At 36.4% G+C, this 18,616-nt stretch overlaps 10 protein-coding genes across 10 annotated transcripts; 4 read left to right on the top strand and 6 right to left on the bottom strand.

The window, feature by feature from the left end:
* Nucleotides 1-54: 54 nt before the first annotated feature.
* PFK2 (6-phosphofructokinase subunit beta) lies at nucleotides 55-3,410 on the bottom strand (the record flags this gene model as incomplete). Its single annotated transcript, XM_020222045.1, has 2 exons — nucleotides 55-77; nucleotides 1,460-3,410. The coding sequence occupies 2 exons, from the start codon at nucleotides 3,408-3,410 to the stop codon at nucleotides 55-57; spliced, it is 1,974 nt and encodes a 657-aa protein (XP_020078524.1).
* Nucleotides 3,411-5,143: 1,733 nt separating this feature from the next.
* Nucleotides 5,144-6,489, top strand: TOM40 (Tom40p; the record flags this gene model as incomplete). Its single annotated transcript, XM_020220387.1, has 1 exon — nucleotides 5,144-6,489. The coding sequence occupies one exon, from the start codon at nucleotides 5,144-5,146 to the stop codon at nucleotides 6,314-6,316; it is 1,173 nt and encodes a 390-aa protein (XP_020078523.1). The 3' UTR covers nucleotides 6,317-6,489.
* A 203-nt stretch (nucleotides 6,490-6,692) lies between these two features.
* On the bottom strand, nucleotides 6,693-9,420 carry HYPBUDRAFT_8833 (uncharacterized protein). Its single transcript, XM_020223814.1, has one exon. It carries the CDS (start codon nucleotides 9,165-9,167, stop codon nucleotides 6,711-6,713), a length of 2,457 nt encoding a protein of 818 aa, XP_020078522.1. The 5' UTR covers nucleotides 9,168-9,420; the 3' UTR covers nucleotides 6,693-6,710.
* A 142-nt stretch (nucleotides 9,421-9,562) lies between these two features.
* On the bottom strand, nucleotides 9,563-10,432 carry HYPBUDRAFT_151215 (putative rhomboid protease). Its single transcript, XM_020220386.1, has one exon. The coding sequence runs from the start codon at nucleotides 10,229-10,231 to the stop codon at nucleotides 9,641-9,643; it is 591 nt and encodes a 196-aa protein (XP_020078521.1). The 5' UTR covers nucleotides 10,232-10,432; the 3' UTR covers nucleotides 9,563-9,640.
* A 184-nt stretch (nucleotides 10,433-10,616) lies between these two features.
* Nucleotides 10,617-11,256, bottom strand: MED9 (Med9p). The gene has a single exon (XM_020220385.1). The coding sequence runs from the start codon at nucleotides 11,212-11,214 to the stop codon at nucleotides 10,696-10,698; it is 519 nt and encodes a 172-aa protein (XP_020078520.1). The 5' UTR covers nucleotides 11,215-11,256; the 3' UTR covers nucleotides 10,617-10,695.
* Nucleotides 11,257-11,415: 159 nt separating this feature from the next.
* On the top strand, nucleotides 11,416-12,489 carry HYPBUDRAFT_102910 (putative serine/threonine protein kinase; the record flags this gene model as incomplete). Its single annotated transcript, XM_020218233.1, has 1 exon — nucleotides 11,416-12,489. One exon carries the CDS (start codon nucleotides 11,416-11,418, stop codon nucleotides 12,487-12,489), a length of 1,074 nt encoding a protein of 357 aa, XP_020078519.1.
* A 314-nt stretch (nucleotides 12,490-12,803) lies between these two features.
* HYPBUDRAFT_145869 (uncharacterized protein) lies at nucleotides 12,804-13,385 on the top strand (the record flags this gene model as incomplete). The annotated part of the gene is made up of 1 exon (XM_020219931.1): nucleotides 12,804-13,385. The coding sequence occupies one exon, from the start codon at nucleotides 12,804-12,806 to the stop codon at nucleotides 13,383-13,385; it is 582 nt and encodes a 193-aa protein (XP_020078518.1).
* Nucleotides 13,386-13,465: 80 nt separating this feature from the next.
* On the bottom strand, nucleotides 13,466-14,433 carry SUI3 (translation initiation factor eIF2 subunit beta; the record flags this gene model as incomplete). Its single annotated transcript, XM_020219449.1, has 1 exon — nucleotides 13,466-14,433. One exon carries the CDS (start codon nucleotides 14,431-14,433, stop codon nucleotides 13,606-13,608), a length of 828 nt encoding a protein of 275 aa, XP_020078517.1. The 3' UTR covers nucleotides 13,466-13,605.
* A 239-nt stretch (nucleotides 14,434-14,672) lies between these two features.
* HYPBUDRAFT_151211 (uncharacterized protein) lies at nucleotides 14,673-15,425 on the bottom strand. The gene has a single exon (XM_020220384.1). The coding sequence runs from the start codon at nucleotides 15,332-15,334 to the stop codon at nucleotides 14,726-14,728; it is 609 nt and encodes a 202-aa protein (XP_020078516.1). The 5' UTR covers nucleotides 15,335-15,425; the 3' UTR covers nucleotides 14,673-14,725.
* Nucleotides 15,426-15,595: 170 nt separating this feature from the next.
* On the top strand, nucleotides 15,596-18,586 carry HYPBUDRAFT_102506 (uncharacterized protein; the record flags this gene model as incomplete). Its single annotated transcript, XM_020218202.1, has 1 exon — nucleotides 15,596-18,586. One exon carries the CDS (start codon nucleotides 15,596-15,598, stop codon nucleotides 18,584-18,586), a length of 2,991 nt encoding a protein of 996 aa, XP_020078515.1.
* Nucleotides 18,587-18,616: the final 30 nt, after the last annotated feature.

The raw sequence follows: 18,616 nt of genomic DNA, 5'->3' as shown, positions 1-18,616 counted from the left end.
ATATTCTGACTTAATACGGGCCAAAACTCAAATACCATTGTAGCAGCTACTAACTCAAGTGGGAGAAGCAAAGACCACTGAATTGCATAATTAGTAGATACCACTAAACTAATATTTTTACCAATAAGTTTTGTACAAAAATTTATGATTGAGCGTGGAGAATTAGAGGGCCAGTTTATGGATAATTCAGCTATGGATTGACACATACAGTAAATAAAGCTAGACACTATAAGATTTGATAAGATCAAGATAATAGGCCCAGACTTTAACACAGCTCCTTGGCCAATAAATAACCCAGTACCTTGAGATGTTAGCTGTAAAGAAATGGAAAATGCAGAGGCGAAAAGTAACGTACCGATAGAACCACCCACACATATCATTTGCAACGTAAACCCATCTAATTTTTGATTTAGTTGAACGTCTCCAGTTTCTGGATCAACTTCTTTACTTCTCTTAAATGAATGAATGACTTTAACAAAAGGGTTCTTTCTCCTACCATTTGGCTCTTCATCACTACTGTTTTGAACCACCTCAGGTTTTTCAACGAATGTGGTATCTGAGATGCTCGAAGGAGCTATAAATTCTAATTCAGATGAACGACAAAGCACCGTGGATCTGTTCACATCATTCAAGCTGTGCGTATCAGCAGTATTATCTACCTGGATTTGTAAAGACGCCCTGGGAAAGTCATGGGAAAACGACCGTGGTTTATCTTTCAAAGTAGTTTTAAACATCGAGTATAATTAATATAATCTTGAGCACCTAAAATCTTACGGTATAATTTTATAGCAAAATGTGCAATTATTGCAAAATTTGATGTTTGTAAAAAATTGCATTTTTTTTTGCGGCTTTTTAGGATTTTTGTTAATTTTTGCAGTCATTTTATCAAATTAATGCGAAAATAGACTACGATTGGCATCAGATACTGAATAAATAAAATTTTATGACAATGTATATATATATGAAATATGAAACGGAAATCAAACTACCCAGAACTGGGAACATAAGAGAAGAGAAGAAAAAGAAAAATATATAAAAATCTTAATTGATAAATTGAGGAAAAACAAACAGGAAGAAAAAAATACGGGATATACGTTAGGACGTTAATGAGTGTAAATGAGTTTTACAAGCTAACTTTTGAAAATACGAGTTCTACCAACCAATTGGTCAGCAACATCTCTGGTCTTATTCCAAGAAATCTTCTTTGGCATTCTTCTACCCAATTCAGTTTCGAAATCATACAATTGTCTAATTGAAGTGAATCTCAAATGGGAAGATTTAACACCCAAAACAGCAGCAGTAGAGGCAACTTTCTTATCATCACTTGGGAAATCAATGACATATTTATAAGGAGCGATGGAATCGAATTGTTCTTCAATATATTGGACTGCTTTAATTGAAAATCTGGCTGCTCTAGTTCTATCGATTGGGGAAGGCAAACCACCTTGTTGAACATGACCAGGAATAGCTGTTTTAGCATCAAATTGTCCATTAGCTTCTTGTTTGATTATATCAGCAATGACTTGAGTAGTTAAAACTTTTGAAGCATTGGTACTTTTCAAAACCAATTTACCAGATTTTGATAAACCTTTTTCAACAGCGAAAGCTTCTTTTAAGGAATTAATATCTGCTTCCAATTGATCTAAAGGAATACCTTCTTCAGGAACATAAGAAGCTTGAGCACCACAAGCTAAGGCCGCAAAAGTAGCGATATAACCGGAATTACCACCTTGAACATCAATGACGAAAGTACGATCTCTTGTAGCAGAAGCAGATTGTTTGACAACATCACAATATTGCATTAAAGAATTAAGACAAGTATCGGAACCAAGAGAGTATTCTGTACCAGGAACATTATTAGAAATAGTAGCAGGAATTAACACCATTGGGATTCTGAAAGCAGGATACATAGCTCTAGCACTTTCTAATTGTTCTAAAGAGACAAAGGCTTCAAAACCACCAACGATTATTAAACCATCGAATTGGTATTTTTCAAAGTAGTAAGCAATCATACCGATATCAGTTTCCTTTGGAGTTGATCTATTAGTACCTATTTCAGAACCACCAATGGAGTTCCAACCTTCAATTTGTAACCAATCAATCAGTCTAACTGATTCGTGTCTTGATAAACCGGCAAACCCGTTATGGATTGCATAAGGAGTATGACCTCTAGACATACAATAAGTAGCCATGGCATACACAGCACTATTCATACCACCAGCAGGAGCCCCAATATTTATAATAGCAATAGATTTTCTTTTATTAGCAGGTAAGGTTGGTTCATTATGGTTAGCAGAATTCATAGCCATGAAATTACTTAAATGTTCAGTAAATTCAGAATCTCTTAAGCTCATGGCTTTATCGAAATCTTTATTTTCGATAGCGGTAGCGACAGATTTAGTAATTTCAACAGCTTCAACCAATGATTTACGAACAATTTTATTTTCTTCAATACCAATTAAGGGAGATGGAGTATCAGGAGTAGAATCCAAAACAGCTTTAACTGCTTCGACCCCTTGAACGGTAGCTAAAATACGATCATAAGAAACCGCGGTACCACCTCTTTGGACATGACCTAAGGTGGTAACTCTAGTATCTAAACCTAATCTATCAACCAAGACGTCTTTAACAGCATCTGAAGAAATTGGTTCTAATTCATTGGTAATGGCACCTTCAGCAACAATGACAATTGTTTTTCTTTTACCCTTTGATCTATGTTGAGAAACAATTTGACACATTTGATCTTGCCAACCTTTTGAAGAGGAAGGTTTTTCAGGGATTAAGATATAATCGGCACTAGTAGCAATACCCGCCATTAAAGCCAACCAACCACAGTGTCTACCCATAACTTCAACAACAAAGGCTCTTGAATGAGAGTTAGCGGTTGCATCGATATAATCAATTGCTTGACAAATTCTATCCAAGGAAGAATAGGCACCAATGGTAGCATCGGTGGTAGCCATATCATTATCGATTGAACCCACAGTACCACAGATATTTAAGTGTTTATGTTTTTCATATTTTTCATTTGAAATAACCCCGGTATCTTTTAATTCTTGAATTAAAGAAGGCCATTCTTTACGGAATAAATCAGCACCAGTTAAAGAACCATCACCACCACAAACAATCAAAGCATCGATTCCGGCATCAATAAGATGCTTACAACCTTTCAATCTACCTTGACGTTGTTTAAAATCCATACATCTAGCAGTACCGATATTAGTACCACCTTCACTAAGATAGCCTCTCACATCCAGCCAGTTCATTTCTTTAATATATTCTGGACCCCCTCTTACTAAACCTTCATAACCTTCCATAACTGCAAAAGCTTTGCAACCTCTATAAATTGCGGCCCGAACCACTGCACGAACACAAGCATTCATACCGGGGGCATCACCCCCGGAAGTCATCACGGCGATATTTCTTTTAGATTGGTTTGAATTTTGCAATTCCAAAGGAGATTTATTTGAATGATTAGGATGAGCTTCTGATACGGTGGAAGACATAATGACCGGTTCTGGTTCAAAAGGATTATATTTTGAAACTGGAGGATTAACCGTTAAAGGATTAGCCAGAGTGGTAAAACCAATCACGTTACCCAAAGGATCAATGGTATAAATTTCATTTGGATATAATTCATTTGGATTAACTTGAACCGGTAATTTAAAAGAGTTAAACGTTTGAATTAAATCATTTAAATTCTCTGTTTTGAAAACAGTATTGGAATTTAATGATCTCCAATCGTTAATATTTAATCTTTCCACAATTTTTTTTTTAATTTCATCAACTTCTTTTAATGATGTTCCTTTATCATCAATTAATATTTTAATTACTGTCATTTTATCTTTTGAGGATAATATATGTAATTTTGAATCTCGATATTGAATATCAAATCCTAGTATATGAGAATAAAATTGTACTGCTTTTTGACTAAGTTGTTCATCAACCGCCATCAATTCTAAAGCAGAAGTACCATTAATAATAGCAGCCGTCATTATTAAGTGGTAATTGAATAATACTTACTGTTCGTTGTAACAAATAATTGTCCACCATATGGCAACCAATTTAATTTTAAGGGAAAATTGAGATTTATATAAGCAGGGCCGAAAGTCAGCAGGTTCTCAGCAAAGAACTCCAAAAAAAAAAAAAAACCCAAACCCAAACAAAGCTTTAAAAGTACAAAATTATCCTATGATGAAATAACGGAGTATCACCACGGAGCCAGCGATTCACCATTCTATTCTGCTCTCTTCTTGCTCTCTTCTCTACTCTTCCCCTTCTCTCCCAGACTGTACTACACCGTACCTACACTCTATCTACACCGTATCCACCATCCTCTCGACTTACCCTAGACTCACTCGACTGAAGACACCGAAGAGATAAGGTGATACTCGGATCATCTAAAGATCAATTGGAAAAACTACAATTCAATCACCTGAGCACTTTTTGTACGCACCACTTCTCATGCTCTGTCTCATAGATCGGACGGTTGTTTTCCTAAGGCCCTATGTCCACTTCCTCCCATCTACACTCTACCCAACCGAGCCCATTCATGCTCACATATCCCTGCTCTCATATCTAACCCGTACTCTCTCCTCTACTCCATAACCAACCCACGAGTCAAGCCCGAGCATCCCATCGCTGGAGTTCATGAACATCACCTGCGTCGTTCTTTTTTCCGATCTCATGTTTATTACGTCAGTACTGCAGACAAAATAATCACGTGCATGATCACATGACCAGTACAAGGCTTACGCAAGGGGTGGGGGTGGCACCGGGTAATTACCAGGCCGCGGAATTTGCCGGTGCACGCACGCCGGCTTTCTGGATTGCCATTCGCTGCTGCTCTCGGCACCGGTGGTGCTCGGTCCAGGGGGGCCCAGGACCCGGGAGGAGCTAGGCAGAGACACTGGGGCAGGCCTGCGCCAGTGTCTGTTCATGGGTCCATGTCCTGGAGCGTCTGGTGGAGCGATGGACCCATCGCTGGTGCGAGCTCTTTACCGGTGAGCTTTGGTAGTGTCTTCGTCTTTTTTTTTTTTTGGGCATTTTTCGTTCGTTCTTTCTCCTTCGTTGAAAAATTTAAATGAAAATTAACCTCTGCTAGTTTAATTCATCTCTGGATACTTACAACAAACATCACACAATGTCTGAAGCCACTACTCCAGCTCCATCTCCTCCAATCACTGGTACCAGTCCAGTTGCCTTGGGTGACTTCACCAAATTAGGTGCATTACCAGGTACTTCTATTCAATCTAAATCATCCAATCCAGTAGTTTCATTTTTCAATGATATTTATACCAATATCTCAAATAAACGTCAATCTTTGGGTTTAACCAACCCAGGTACCGTTGAAAACATAACCAAAGAATTAACCTACGGTACTTTTCTTACTAATCATTCCTTTACTGGTTTAAAAGCTGATTTAAATAAAATGTTTTCTCCAAATTTTCAAACTTCTCATTCTTTTGCCTTGGGTTCTCAATTTGCTCCACCTTATGCTTTTGCTGCTCTTTATGGTAATGAAAGTTCTCTTTTACAAGGTCAATTAGCCAGTGATGGTTCTTTAAGTTCTAAAATCATTTATTCTTGGTCAAAAGCAAATATCTCTAAAGTTACTTTACAAATTGCTTCTGCTTCAAACTTTATATGCCAATTAGAACACGAATTTAATGCTTCTGATTTCTCTGCTCATTTCAGAGCTTTAAATCCTTCCTTTTTAGATGGCGGTTTTACCGGGGTTGCCACCGCTGCTTTCTTACAATCAATTACTTCTAAATTAGCTCTTGGTATCGAAACTGTTTACTCTAAACAAGCTTCTATCGCTCCAGCCGATGCCGCCACTTCTTATTTCGCTCGTTATAACAATGGTGATTGGATTGCTTCTGCTCAAGTTCATCCAACCCAAGGTTCAATCACTGGTTCTTTATGGAGAAAAATTACCGATCAAGTTGATGCTGGTATTGAATCTAAATTAACTGGTGGTATCAAACCAGTTGCTGATCCTTTAACCGGTGGTGCCATCGGTTACGAACCAATTGTTGAAGGTGAAACTACTTTGGGTGCTAAATATGAATACCATACCGCCGTCTTTAGAGGTCAAATCGATAATAATGGTAAAGTCGGTGCTTACTTAGAAAGAAGATTAACTCCTGCCGTGGCAATCTTATTCTCTGGTGAAATCGATCACTCCAAAGAAGCCGCTAAAGTTGGTCTTGGTTTCCAATTCGAAGGTGCCGGTTCTCATAAAATCTTTTTAATGCAAAATGGTTTAATTGACGCTAATGGTAACCCAGTCCCTGGTGCTCCTCAATTATAATCGGATCAAAAGTAAAAAAAAAATAATTAAATTTTGAAAAATTTCCGCTTTTTTTGTTCTTTTGTTTCTGATCTATAAATCATGAATTTTTCCTTCTCGTTCATCTAGACTTCCCATCCTTCCATCTCCCCCTCCGGGAAACCAATTAAATATCTTTAAAGTATTATCATTTCATCTAATGTCTTCATATAAAATAGATTTTACTTTCCTTTTCTCAATTCCTTTTTCATTTTTTTCATGTCTTCATGTACTTCAAAAATATTTATATAGGTTTCTCTTTTGTATATATTATTCCTCAATGAATTCTCAACATTCTAAGTTATTTTTACGTAGTTGCTGAATTTAATTAATAAATAAATTATGTATTTTACAAGAGGTTCGTTTACTAGTTTATTTACCACCCAAATATTTTAGAAGCTAAACTTCGATTTTTTGGTTTTTCTTTTCGTATTTCTTGTCGATTTGAGCTGATCATCTTATAAACTTCAGAAGGATTCAACTCAATCCCAACAGAATTTCTATTCTTTGAAGGATTAGGCCGCTTAGGCGGTTTTGGATATTGCGTTGTATATGATTGCAGAATTTTGGAATATTCACTCAACCTTGATACCGAATCACTTCTTGATCTATGACTCGCTTCTCGTGAGTAACCTACCACACCACCATTTAGATTATTAGAAGATGCCATCTTAACTGGTTTATGTGAACCTTTAGATTTGGACCTCGATCTCGGTTCATCAATATATTGATTCAAGTTTCTTTGCGTGATACTTTTATAAATATTTCTATAAGTATTATTTAGATCCTGCCCATTGGCAGACCTAGTCCTATTATTATCTTGGCCATTGCTGATACTATATGGCTTATTAACTACTGGCGGGTGTGCACCATTCCCTTTTCCTGGTTCCATCCAGTTACTCATAGATGTATATAATTCACTATGAGACGATCTTCTGGATCTATTACTTGGATTATTATTATGATTCTCCATTCTTGCTTGATTATAACCGGATAATGAGGTTGAAGGAAAATAGTCTTCATAATCTTCTTCAGGATCACCAAATTGGGAATTAGCCAATCCAGAATGGTTATTATTTGAGCTCCAAAATCTCAGATTATAATTACCCCCATGTAATCGACTATTTAGATTATATCGTTCCGATATAGAAGTCGAGGGAGGTCTGGAGTGTGTAAATGTCATAGATTTGCTTACTGAAAGATGTTCTTCATATTCGTCAAGGAGTGAGTCCATCGAGGAGTCAGATTTTGTTTCTTCCATACGATGTGCATGTTGTAGTTTTTGTATAGCTTGATCATGGGAATGTAAATTGGGGGATTTATGAATCTTTGTGGGCTTAGGTTGATGAAGTTCTAGTATATTTTTGTAGGCGCCATCATTGAAAAATTGTTGAGGGCTGGTGTTGTTTAAAGTGAAACTGTTAGATAATGGATGTTGTTGATTATGAGGTTTAATGGCTGTCGATCTACTTGGATTTATCATCTTTTTATTATGGAGTTTATCCAGAATAGTAGATGGATCAGTATTGGTTGGATGAGAAGGGCCATATACATCAAAGCTAGCCATAGCACTTGTTATAGAATTCATTGATTTTTGCTTATTCAATAAACGTTCAGGATGATTTTCAAATGCAGGCAATGGAGGAGCTAGAGGAGTTTTTTGATAATCTGAGGCCAGAAGATTGAAACTTGTGTATTCTTCATCAATGATTGGTTGAGGAGAGATAGGAGCAGAAGGAGGTGAGTCAGGTATTTCTGCGAAAACGGCCAAATTCTTGTTGTTGAAAGAATATTTGTTGGAAGAATCATCATTAACTAACGAGCTTACAATGGGGACATTATTTTTAGTTGATTGGATCTGCAATTCAGCTGGTTTTTCATTAATCGTGAGAGCAGGATTTGAATTCGTTGATTCTTCAATTTCTTTGGATTCTTTTAGTTTAAGATCATTAGGGCCGTAATATAAATTTCTATATTGAACAACATTGTTCAAAGTGTTTTCTAGTTTTTGAATTTTATTATAATCTTCCGAATTGATGAATATTTTCCAATAGCGTTCTGGATTCAATAAGGGTAAGATGAATTGATTGAATGCAATTCTTAATATCTTCAATTTTGGTAATAAAGGATAAACAAACGAGCGACCACAAGATAAATAGGTTACATCACCATTGTGCAATTGGAAAACTTCAAATTCCCCATGGCCCAATAATCTGCCCGACGACTGGTGCTCATCAGATAATTGAGAATGATAAACCAAAATTTTAGCAGAAGAAAACTTGAAAAGAGAAGCCTTACCTTCCATATTTTGTTGAGCGAGAATTGTGGAGTACTTATCATCTTCATCATAATTATGAGTAGCAGGAGGGGACCTTTTCTTCATGTTTTCTTTAACTTCAGAGAAAAAATTATGCTCGTTCATTTTGTCATCGCTTTTCTTATATCTCATGATGGCTTGTTTCCTGGGGCTAAGCGGTGAGTTTGTTGATCTTAAAGGAGCTGGCGCCACTGATTGAGAGACAGCCTTACTATTTGGAGGATTCAAGTTATCCTGGTTTTTAGTATTTGGCTTATTTTTAGCTTTGGACCGTTTTTTCTTTCTTTTTGACTTGGACGGGTTACTGGTATTATTATCATCGTGAATGTTTTCTTCTTTAGTTTCATTTTCCTGATTCAGATCGGGAGTCAGTATACTAATCTTCTTGGAAGGTGGTTTATTTTCAGTTACAGAATTTTGTTCAGCCGTTATTGGCTCATTGTTTGAAGCAGGTGGATCCTGTTTCAAAGGCCCCAAGGACTTTCCCTCTGCTGACTGCAGAGACGACTTGGGCATTATCTTAAATAGAGTCCAACAGGCGGTACAATCGAGGACTATTCAATCACAATTACCTTAGCTAATGCTCAATATTGTAACTGACTTGGGGTTGAGCGGTTAATTCTCCTAAAAGCGACAAATCGCTATTCAACGAACGCGAAAAGATAGACACACACACAGGTTGGTAATCAATGGACTAAGCACCGTACCGGCAAGAGCTGAGCTGATTTGATAGAGATTCAATTGTAGCCAACGTGAAAAGATAATGAAACTGCTTATATTTTGAGAGAAACAAAAAAAACTTTAAAAAAACACCAAAAAAAAAAACAAAAAAAAAAATATCCACGGTTGTGTGGGGAGAGTTTTATTTTAATGCATTTTTTTTTTTCATCAAAACGGTACATTTAGAAGAATTACTGAAGTATATATTAAAATACAAGTTCTATCGAGGGTAAGAGGAAGGAGAGAGGGAGCAGAGAGGAGGGAGAGGCTTAAGCAGAGGCGTTGTTACCCAAAACATGGCCTTCACCTCTATAGTGGACTCCCAAAGTGTCCGAGTTGACGGCACTTTCAACATCTTGACTCAAGAGGGGGTTATAGCTAACACCTCTGGTGGCAATAGCATCTTCTTCTTTGTAGTAAACCACGATGCCGTCTAATAAGGAGATTGGTTTTTGGAGTTTTTGTTCTATAAATAAGATGATTTTAGAAGGAGGATATAAAATTTTCAATTTATCCATACCTAATAAATAACCCGAGCCAATCCCAGCCAAATGGCCAAACAAGGAAGAGCTTGGCAATAAGATGAAGGTAACCACCAAAAATACAAACGGAGAATACAAAGTGGGAATCGAGTATTCACGTCCAGATAATTTGAAAGTGAAAATAACCGGTTTCAATTCGTGTTCTTTATAAGCAATGTAGGAGAAAAACGAAAAGACAATTCCTGATAACCCGATGACATGAGTGTTGGGACATAAAAGACTGCCCACAATACAGTATTGTAAAGCTGCAGTTACTGCCAAAAGGTTGAGGGTGACTCCGGTATAAACGGTCCCATGGGATCTTTCGAATATAGCCATTGGGGTAAACAAACCAACAATGTTAAGTACCCAGTGAATAAACCCTTGGTGGAAAAGCGGATAGAACGATAAACGATTCAAATCAAAGTGGAATGGGGCCCCTGGATACAAGGATAACTTACTAGCCAAGGCATGACTAGTGGCTAAATCAATGATTAAAAGCACGAAAGTGAAAATAGCCAACCCAACAGTCAACGCTGGGTACTTGGAAATGGTCGAAAGATTTGGAAACGCCAATGACTTGAAGTCTATAGCTGAGGTAGGCATCTTGTACTAAAGATCAAGTTGTATTCCTTCTTGTTTTCCTTGTTTTCAACGGGTTTTTCACTGCCTTTTTTTTTTTTTTTTTTTTTTTTTTTTTTTTTTTTTTTTTTGTTTTTTCATCGCGAGCTTTGCGCAAGGTACAGTTACTATGTATTTACAATTATATTAAGGGCCCTATTACTTAGCTATGTATACTCCTTTCACCCTTGATTCTGCTGGTTCTTCGAGTTGATGCTCGCCTTGAAGTTATTTAGAAAATCTCTTTTGCGAGTGTTCAAAGACTTGAGGCTGGCAATCTTTGCTTCTCTTTCAGAAACCAGCTCTTCGATTCCCTCGATGTCTTGTAGAGTTTGTCGTATGACCGATAACTTGAGTCTGATGTTACCAGCGTTATTATCGAAATCTTTTGCCAGGATTTCTCCATTTTGCAAGCTGTGGATCAAATTATAGAGCTCTGGCAACAATTCGATCTTTTCCAACTTGGTTAAGGGTCCCTCGTCTTCTTCGTGATCTTCATTTTCTTGGTTTTCGTCCATATCTACATCCATTGGCGTCTCACTTTTCAAAGGTGACGATTCATTTCTGGAAATATCCATTCCTGTTGGGGCCGGCGAGTTTAGTTTGGTTTGTATGCCATTCAAGCTTCCCAAGGAAGAATCTGCTAGCTGTGCCGGCGACTGGAAACTTTGGTTCGGTGGTATTAGTCCTGGAGAGTCCATATCGTATATGCAAGTAGTTAAGTAGCTTCCTATAAGTAGTTTGGTGTTTTTAGTGGGTTTATTTAGTTTGGTTCTAATGATTTTTTTTTTGTAGAAAACCACCTCCGTGCACCACACGGTTTACCAACAACGGGATTAATTTAGAACGATAAATGAACATCCTTCGGGCTTTCAATTCAACAACTCAATTGTCATTACAATATGGATATTCTCCTCGGTCTAGTGACCAAGTGCTTACCTTGTATTCCAGATATATCAACTCCCTACGTTTCAATTAACAATAATAAGTACCAAATAATAAAACTATTGGGTGAAGGAGGATTTTCATACGTTTACTTAGTAGCTCAGAAATCTAACAAGAATGCTTTATATGCATTGAAAAAGATAAGGTGTCCGTTTGGAGCCACCGACGAAACGTTCCGTAATGCCATGAAAGAAGTTCGTAATTACCATCGATTTGCCAATTCCAAAACTCCTTATATTATTCAAACAATTGATGAAACAGTTATAGATGAAAAAGATGGTTCCAAGACCATTTACATCTTACTACCATATTTCCAAAAATCATTACAAGACATTATAAATTCGAATGTATTGAATAATGAAGATTTCGAAGAAGATGAAATATTGAGAATATTTGTAGGTATATGTCGTGGTCTTCAAGTTATGCATAAATATAAAAAATCAGGTGGTAGACCAATAAGTGAAGAAGGCGAAGAAGAAGACGATTTACTTCTAAATGGCTCTGATGATGATGATATCTCTGCTAGTGCCGGTACTGAATTACAAGAATTAACTCCTTTTGCTCATCGAGATATAAAACCTGCAAATGTAATGTTATCAGCAGAAGGCTTACCGGTTCTTGTCGATTTAGGCTCTTGCTCAAGAGCCAGGTTTTCAATCAAGTCTCGTCAACAAGCCTTAGCATTAACAGATTTTGCTCAAGAACATTGCACTTTACCATATCGTGCTCCTGAACTTCTTGACGTGGCAACAAACTCAGAAATTACAGAATCAACAGATGTTTGGTCCCTAGGTTGTTTACTATACTGCTGTTGTTTTGGCTTTTCTCCTTTTGAAAAATTAGAAATTGAACAAGGTGCTAGTCTTAATTTGGCCATTGCCCAAGGTAAATACGCTTTACCAGAAGATAAAAAGGGCTATTCGGACGGCTTACTAAATTTGATTAAAGAATGCTTAAACTTGGACAACACCAAAAGACCCACCGTGGATGAACTACTCGAAAAAGCTCTTGGTTTATCAAATCGTTCTTAGTTCTTTTATAAACTGTATCATAAACACGTACAATTTAAATCAATACCAAAAAAAAAATGTAAGATTGAACTACGAACACGCAATGATTTCGCGTTCCACGATATGCCTTGATTTCAACTACTTCAAGAACCTCATAGTAGTTTGCTTTCTATATTTATTTAGATTGAAACCGATAGCCTCTATATTCTAAACAGTATACTTCAATTCTTATTTGAAAAAGCTGACGAAAAGTTTAGGGAAAATCACTCACATACGCAGGAATAAGGGTCTTTCAGATCAGGGTTCTCTATCAATAGCACTTTAAAGTAATAATAATGACATTAACAAAATACCAACGAGGGGACCCAATGGAAGGTTGGAACGACTGTCCCTCTGTGATGCTACCTACTCCCACATCGAGTACAAGGGGAAACAGACGAAGAGTGAAAAGAGTTGGCCATACTATCAATAATTCCAATGGAATAGTTGCAGAAAGTGGCAGTAGACCAGGCACAAATGTGCTGAGTCTTCCTAATGGCTTACCTGCTCCTCCATATTCGAAGTCTTTGAATGGATCCTGGGTTATGGTATCAAAAGAGGACGGGGACCCCAAGAAAGATAAAGAACAAGGCTTACAGAAGTTATTTTCATTACCCACCAATTTGACTGGTGAAGTTTATGATTTATATAAGAGTAAGCTAAGTCAAAGCAGCACAACTTTCACAACAGAAGATTCTGAATTTTTTCTAAGTATTGTGGATCAAGTGATGAAATATTCTTCAATAACAGATGAAGAGGAATTAACATGTACGATTGAGAAAACGAAAACCCAGATATTAAGCTATATGATGATAAAGACTGATGCAAGTTCTTGGTGCGTACCACTAAGAAAATTATCGGAAAACGTTAAGATTTAAACATTAAGTAAGTTTTATAAAAAATATTTATTGTATTATACAAAGGAAAAGATAAATGTAGAAAGAAATGGGATAAAACAAGAGAAAGGAAATAATCCAACTCGTGATTAAGGTTGAATCCTTAAAGTTGACAATTTTGTTCTATGGGAAAAGGACTCTTCCTTGAGACTTAAGGGTAATGATTGGAATAAAAAAAAGAGTTAAAACATAAAGACTATAATTATACCTTCTTTCTTCTACCAACTTGGGCTTGGAAACCGGTTTTAATGGAGGAAACAGATCTTGTGGAACCACATGCTTTACAACTTAAGAAATGTAATCTATTGGCTGATTCTCTCTTTAATTCAGTATTCATGGATTTACAAGTTTTACAAGTAACATATTCAATAATGTATCTTCTTAAAACTGATTCCATTTGTTTTGGTTGAAACTTACCTTTCAAAACTAATCTTTTTTCACCATCAATAGAACCGGAAGTACCCAATTCAGCAAACAAGAATTGGATCAAATGTTCTGGGTTTCTTTGTAAAACAGTGGCAATTTCTTGAACATTGGCAAATAAAGTCTTTTTAGAACCTTCTCTTTGACAAACTGGTGGTGGAATACGGAATTTTGGTCCGGATCTGTCACCAGCTAATTCTGGGTTATTTTGTTTTAAGATAGAAAAGAAACGAGATAATAATTCATTATATGGTAATCCACCAGTAACGGCAGTGTTTGCTTCTTCAGTTTCTGGAGCAGCCTCTTCAACACCGGCTTTCTCTAATTGTTGTTCGAAATCAGTGGCAACAGATTTGGTGGACTTCTTCTTCTTTTTCTTCAATCCCAAATCATCAAACGATGCAGCGACATCGTCAACGGATGGGGAAGCTGATGCGTCGGCACTTTCTTCTGGCTTCTTGCTTGACTTCTTCTTCTTCTTTAAACCAGCAAACATATCTCCAAGATCATCAGCACCTGGAGATGCAGTGGCAGAAGCAGAGCCTTCTTCGGTCTTCTTGGACTTCTTCTTTTTCTTCAAACTAGGATCAAAACCTAAATCACTCATCTTGTATGTGTCTTCTGTGTAAATAGGGTCGAGTTCTAAGGAATCAATGCTAGTATGACTTACCTCTGAAAAATTCTTCTTACACCGAGCACAGACAAAAAAAAAAAAAAAAAAAAAAAAAAATTCAGTAAGAAAATTTTTAAATGGTGATTGAGCAACACACTACCATATTTTGTGGAAAAAAAAGAGTTTTGCGGCACGGGTGCAAAAAAGAAGACTACTATATAAGTATTCAATCGATAATGTACAAGTATATTAGGTTCTATATGGGAGGAGAGAAGTGAAGGGATGCCTAGTGGATGCTTAAGTCAGCGGTTTGTTTGTTTATGTCATCAGAAGAAGAGGCAGCGGCCGCGGCGGCTTCCTTAGCTCTGTCGTCTGCTTCTTTACTTTCTTTACCGGGAGTATAAGTGATTTTTGTATTTTCACCTTGATCCTCGACTTTGAAACCATCTTCGACGGCGTATTTATTCAAAAGCCAGTTTTCGACTTCTTCTTTATTGTTGTTTTCGGCTTCGAAGATGGAATCATGTCCTGTTTCGTTTTTGGCATAAACATCGGCGTTGTATTCTTCACAAAGTAATTGGACAATAGGCAAATGTCCATTGAAGGCTGCCCAGTGTAACGGGGTATTAAGACTTTCGTTTTTCTGATTAGCCAATTTGATAGCGTCTTCCTTTGGGATAATGGACAACAAGTATTTGATGACTTCTAAGTGTCCATTGGCAGCTGCCATGTGATAAGGTGTACTCAAAGTTATATCGTCTTTGATTGTCAATAAAAGATCAGCAGGGTATTCGGCAAAAATCTCTTTCAACGATTCTAAGTCCCCTTCTCTGGCATCGTAGATAATGCAGTCCATTTCTTCTTGGGTTAAAGTGATCTTTTCGGACTCGGACATACTGTACTGATATTCTTATGTGTCGGTAATTTCTTGTTAATTTCAAATTATAAAGAACCAAAAATCTCTATGTCAAATAAGCTAAATATCCTGGGGTATGATACTACTTCCAAGGTCTTTGGTTTTTCAACTGATGCGATGAAGTGAAAAAAAAAAAAAAAAAGTTGAAGGATGAAGATAGAACTGCATATAAAGCAGAGAAGCCATTTCTAATCTTCAATGCTTTCTGATTAAAGGTGTCTACTCGTACTTTATACCAAGATGCCGCCTAAGATCGAGGAATTGCCCATCAAGAGCGAGCCGGTTCCAAGTGGGAACAAAGAGGTAAAGAATCCCTTTGCCTCAAAGAAGAAATCCACAATAAGAAGAAATGCACAAGATATTTATCCAGATAAAAATCGAAAAGGTCTTAATGTACCAGATTACTTGGGCAATTCGCCCCTTGACAAGCTGTTCCAAAGACTTCAGAAAGTAGTCGAGGGGGACTTGGATGATATTGATATTTCAACTTTACAAGATCGAATGTTGGAGTCAAGCTTGCCAGAATTTGAACTGCATTATAAGGTTATAGAAAAGTTGTTAGATCATTTAATTGAAATTCGGGATCTTTCGAATAAAAGTGAAGCAGTTAACGGAGACGAAAATCTCATCAAGATATCGCTTCATGATATCAAAACTTTCGGGAAGCTAGTCAATTTGATAATAATCCATGGTATATATCCGGCACTTGGTAGTTTTAGAATTGGGATTCCCTTTGAGAAGAGAAGACTAAATGATTTTGCAAAGAGTAAGAAACCCATTAAGATAAAAAAGCTACCCGAAGTACCTGGAGCAAAGTCTTATAAAGAAAAATTCGGTAACAGTGAACGGTTACTAAGGTTAATTTACTCTAAGCTTAAAATAATATTTTCAGAAAAATCTGATGTTCAGGAACTTTTAATCAAGGGTACAGGGTATTCTGATTTCCTAACGGTTTCAGCAGCTATGATAACAATTCCATATTTCGCCAGCCATGACAAACCACAACTTTTATCAGAATATAATGATTTTGTCACCCGCCTCCCCGATACCTTTGAACTATTTCAAACCTATTCTTTACTAATAACTACCCCAAGCCCTCCATACTTTAAGCAGTTTATAATGTCAAAGTTGCTGACACTTCATTATGATGCAGACGATGGGATATCGGTACTATGTGAATTTATCTTAGGGTTGCGTGACAGTGAAGAAATTAACATTGAAAAATTCGAAAACGTTTCTAATGTAATCTTACTGAAGCCAAAATCAATAAACACTGTTGATTATTTTAAAAAAATCGGAGTGCAAATTTATACCCAACTCGTAAATATTGACAAACCGGTCATCACAAGTTGTTTGGGGTTTGTGATTGACAGGCTTTGGAATAAAAATCAGCTTGTCGCTAGGGATTTCATCTTCAAACATGTATGGAAGAACTTTAATCCAGAAAATAATAGCCAATCGCTGGTTCTAGTTGGTGAAGCCGCATTGAATAACAATATTAACGTTTTGATATCTTTGACAAAAAGCAACTTGTCAGGGGAATTATTGTCCAATATCTTACAGCCGATACTCTTACCGATTTGGTCATACTACACTTTTTTAAAATCAAATTCAAAATCAACAGAAGTAATTTCACAGATTCTTATCAGTTATTTTACAATTACTAGCACCATAGAGAATGAGAACTCCTCCATTGCACTCAATGACCTTAACAACATATCAAAAAATCTTTTGATAATGGGAAGTGAGTACTGGCAATTTGAATTCGGTCCTAATGGTTTACTTCAAATTGTGAAAGATTCTGGAAATCCATTAGGCGAATCAAGCTCAAATAAAATCAATTCATTTTTAGACAAACTTGACCTGGCTTGTGTTTATTTTACCGACCTTTTGAAAGAACTTGACGATGACTTAATTCAAGGTTTATTTGCTCTTATTTTGAAAAGATGGTTAGGATTGGAAGAAAATGCACTTGAAGTAAGTTTTGATAGTAAAAATGAAGATGCTTTCTTTGTGTTAATAGACTTACGATTATTAGAGAAAATGGGTAATGAATTCAAAGATAGTTTGGCAAAAACTCCACTGGAGATGTTAGAAATTGTGAAGAGTTTCCTTTTGCTCAAGAAGAAAGAGGCGTCCAAACCTTCTAGACCACATGAAAGAATTGTTGACTCTGATGATGATTCAGATGATGAAGACGTTGAAGAAGAATTATCTTCAAATATATTACCTATTGTTTTAGAGCTTTTATCGGTAATTTTATCTGAAGCAAGTGATTTAGATCAAAAATCCAATGATTTACTACGTGACATACAAAAATTATTAAAATCTCTACTGAAATCTCAAAGTGAATCCCAAACAATCAGTAATTCAATTCAAGCATTACATGATCGTATCAAAATATTATTGGATGGTGATACTAAACCCACCAGTACTAGTGATCTTCATTCTAAGATCTTCAAGCGAGCCATCACTAGTTTGAACGATCCTCTTGTTCCAATAAGAGCTCACGGCCTTTACTTACTCAGACAACTAATCGAACTTAAAAGTTCAGTGATTTCGTTAGACTTTGTTATAAACCTTCATTTAATTAATTTGAAGGATCCCGAGCCGTATATTTATTTGAATGTGATCAAGGGACTAGAAAGTCTTTTAGAGTTTAACGAACGTGATGTTCTACCACATCTCATATCAATTTATTTGAATAAGCAAGGGGATACAGAGTTAGATGAAAGACTAAAGGTCGGAGAGGTTCTTCTTAGATATATCCAACTTAAAAACGAAATGTTCTCGGGAGATATGGCAGCTTTAGTATTTAGTGCAGGGATTTCATTAATTCGTGTCAGCAAAGATGAATCTGATATAGTTGATGATAGATTAAGAATGTCTGCAATGTCATTATTGGGTACTTGCTGTAATACAAATCCAATTGGTGTTATTGATAAACTTACGGATGCTCTTGATTGTGTTTTTGGGATTTTGCAACTTGAAACTTCTAAAGATAAAGCTATAATGAGAAGATCAGCCATTGTTTTGATAAATGATTTAATTCTAGGTACTTCATCTTCCGACAAAATTAGTTTCCCTCGAGAATATCAAGAGAAGGTGACTACAATTCTTAGATATATAGTTGAAACTGACAATGATTTATTAGCCAAAGAACAAGCTCAAACGGTGCTTGATACTATCGATTACTTAATCAAGGCAAGTATTCAAACAATAAAAGAATAGGACTACAGGAAAGAAAGGATACTAGTTATA

The sequence above is a fragment of the Hyphopichia burtonii genome, assembly GCF_001661395.1.
Source record: "Hyphopichia burtonii NRRL Y-1933 unplaced genomic scaffold HYPBUscaffold_1, whole genome shotgun sequence".
NCBI classification, from domain to species: Eukaryota; Fungi; Ascomycota; class Pichiomycetes; order Serinales; family Debaryomycetaceae; genus Hyphopichia; species Hyphopichia burtonii.
This window is presented reverse-complemented; position numbering and strand designations above follow the sequence as displayed.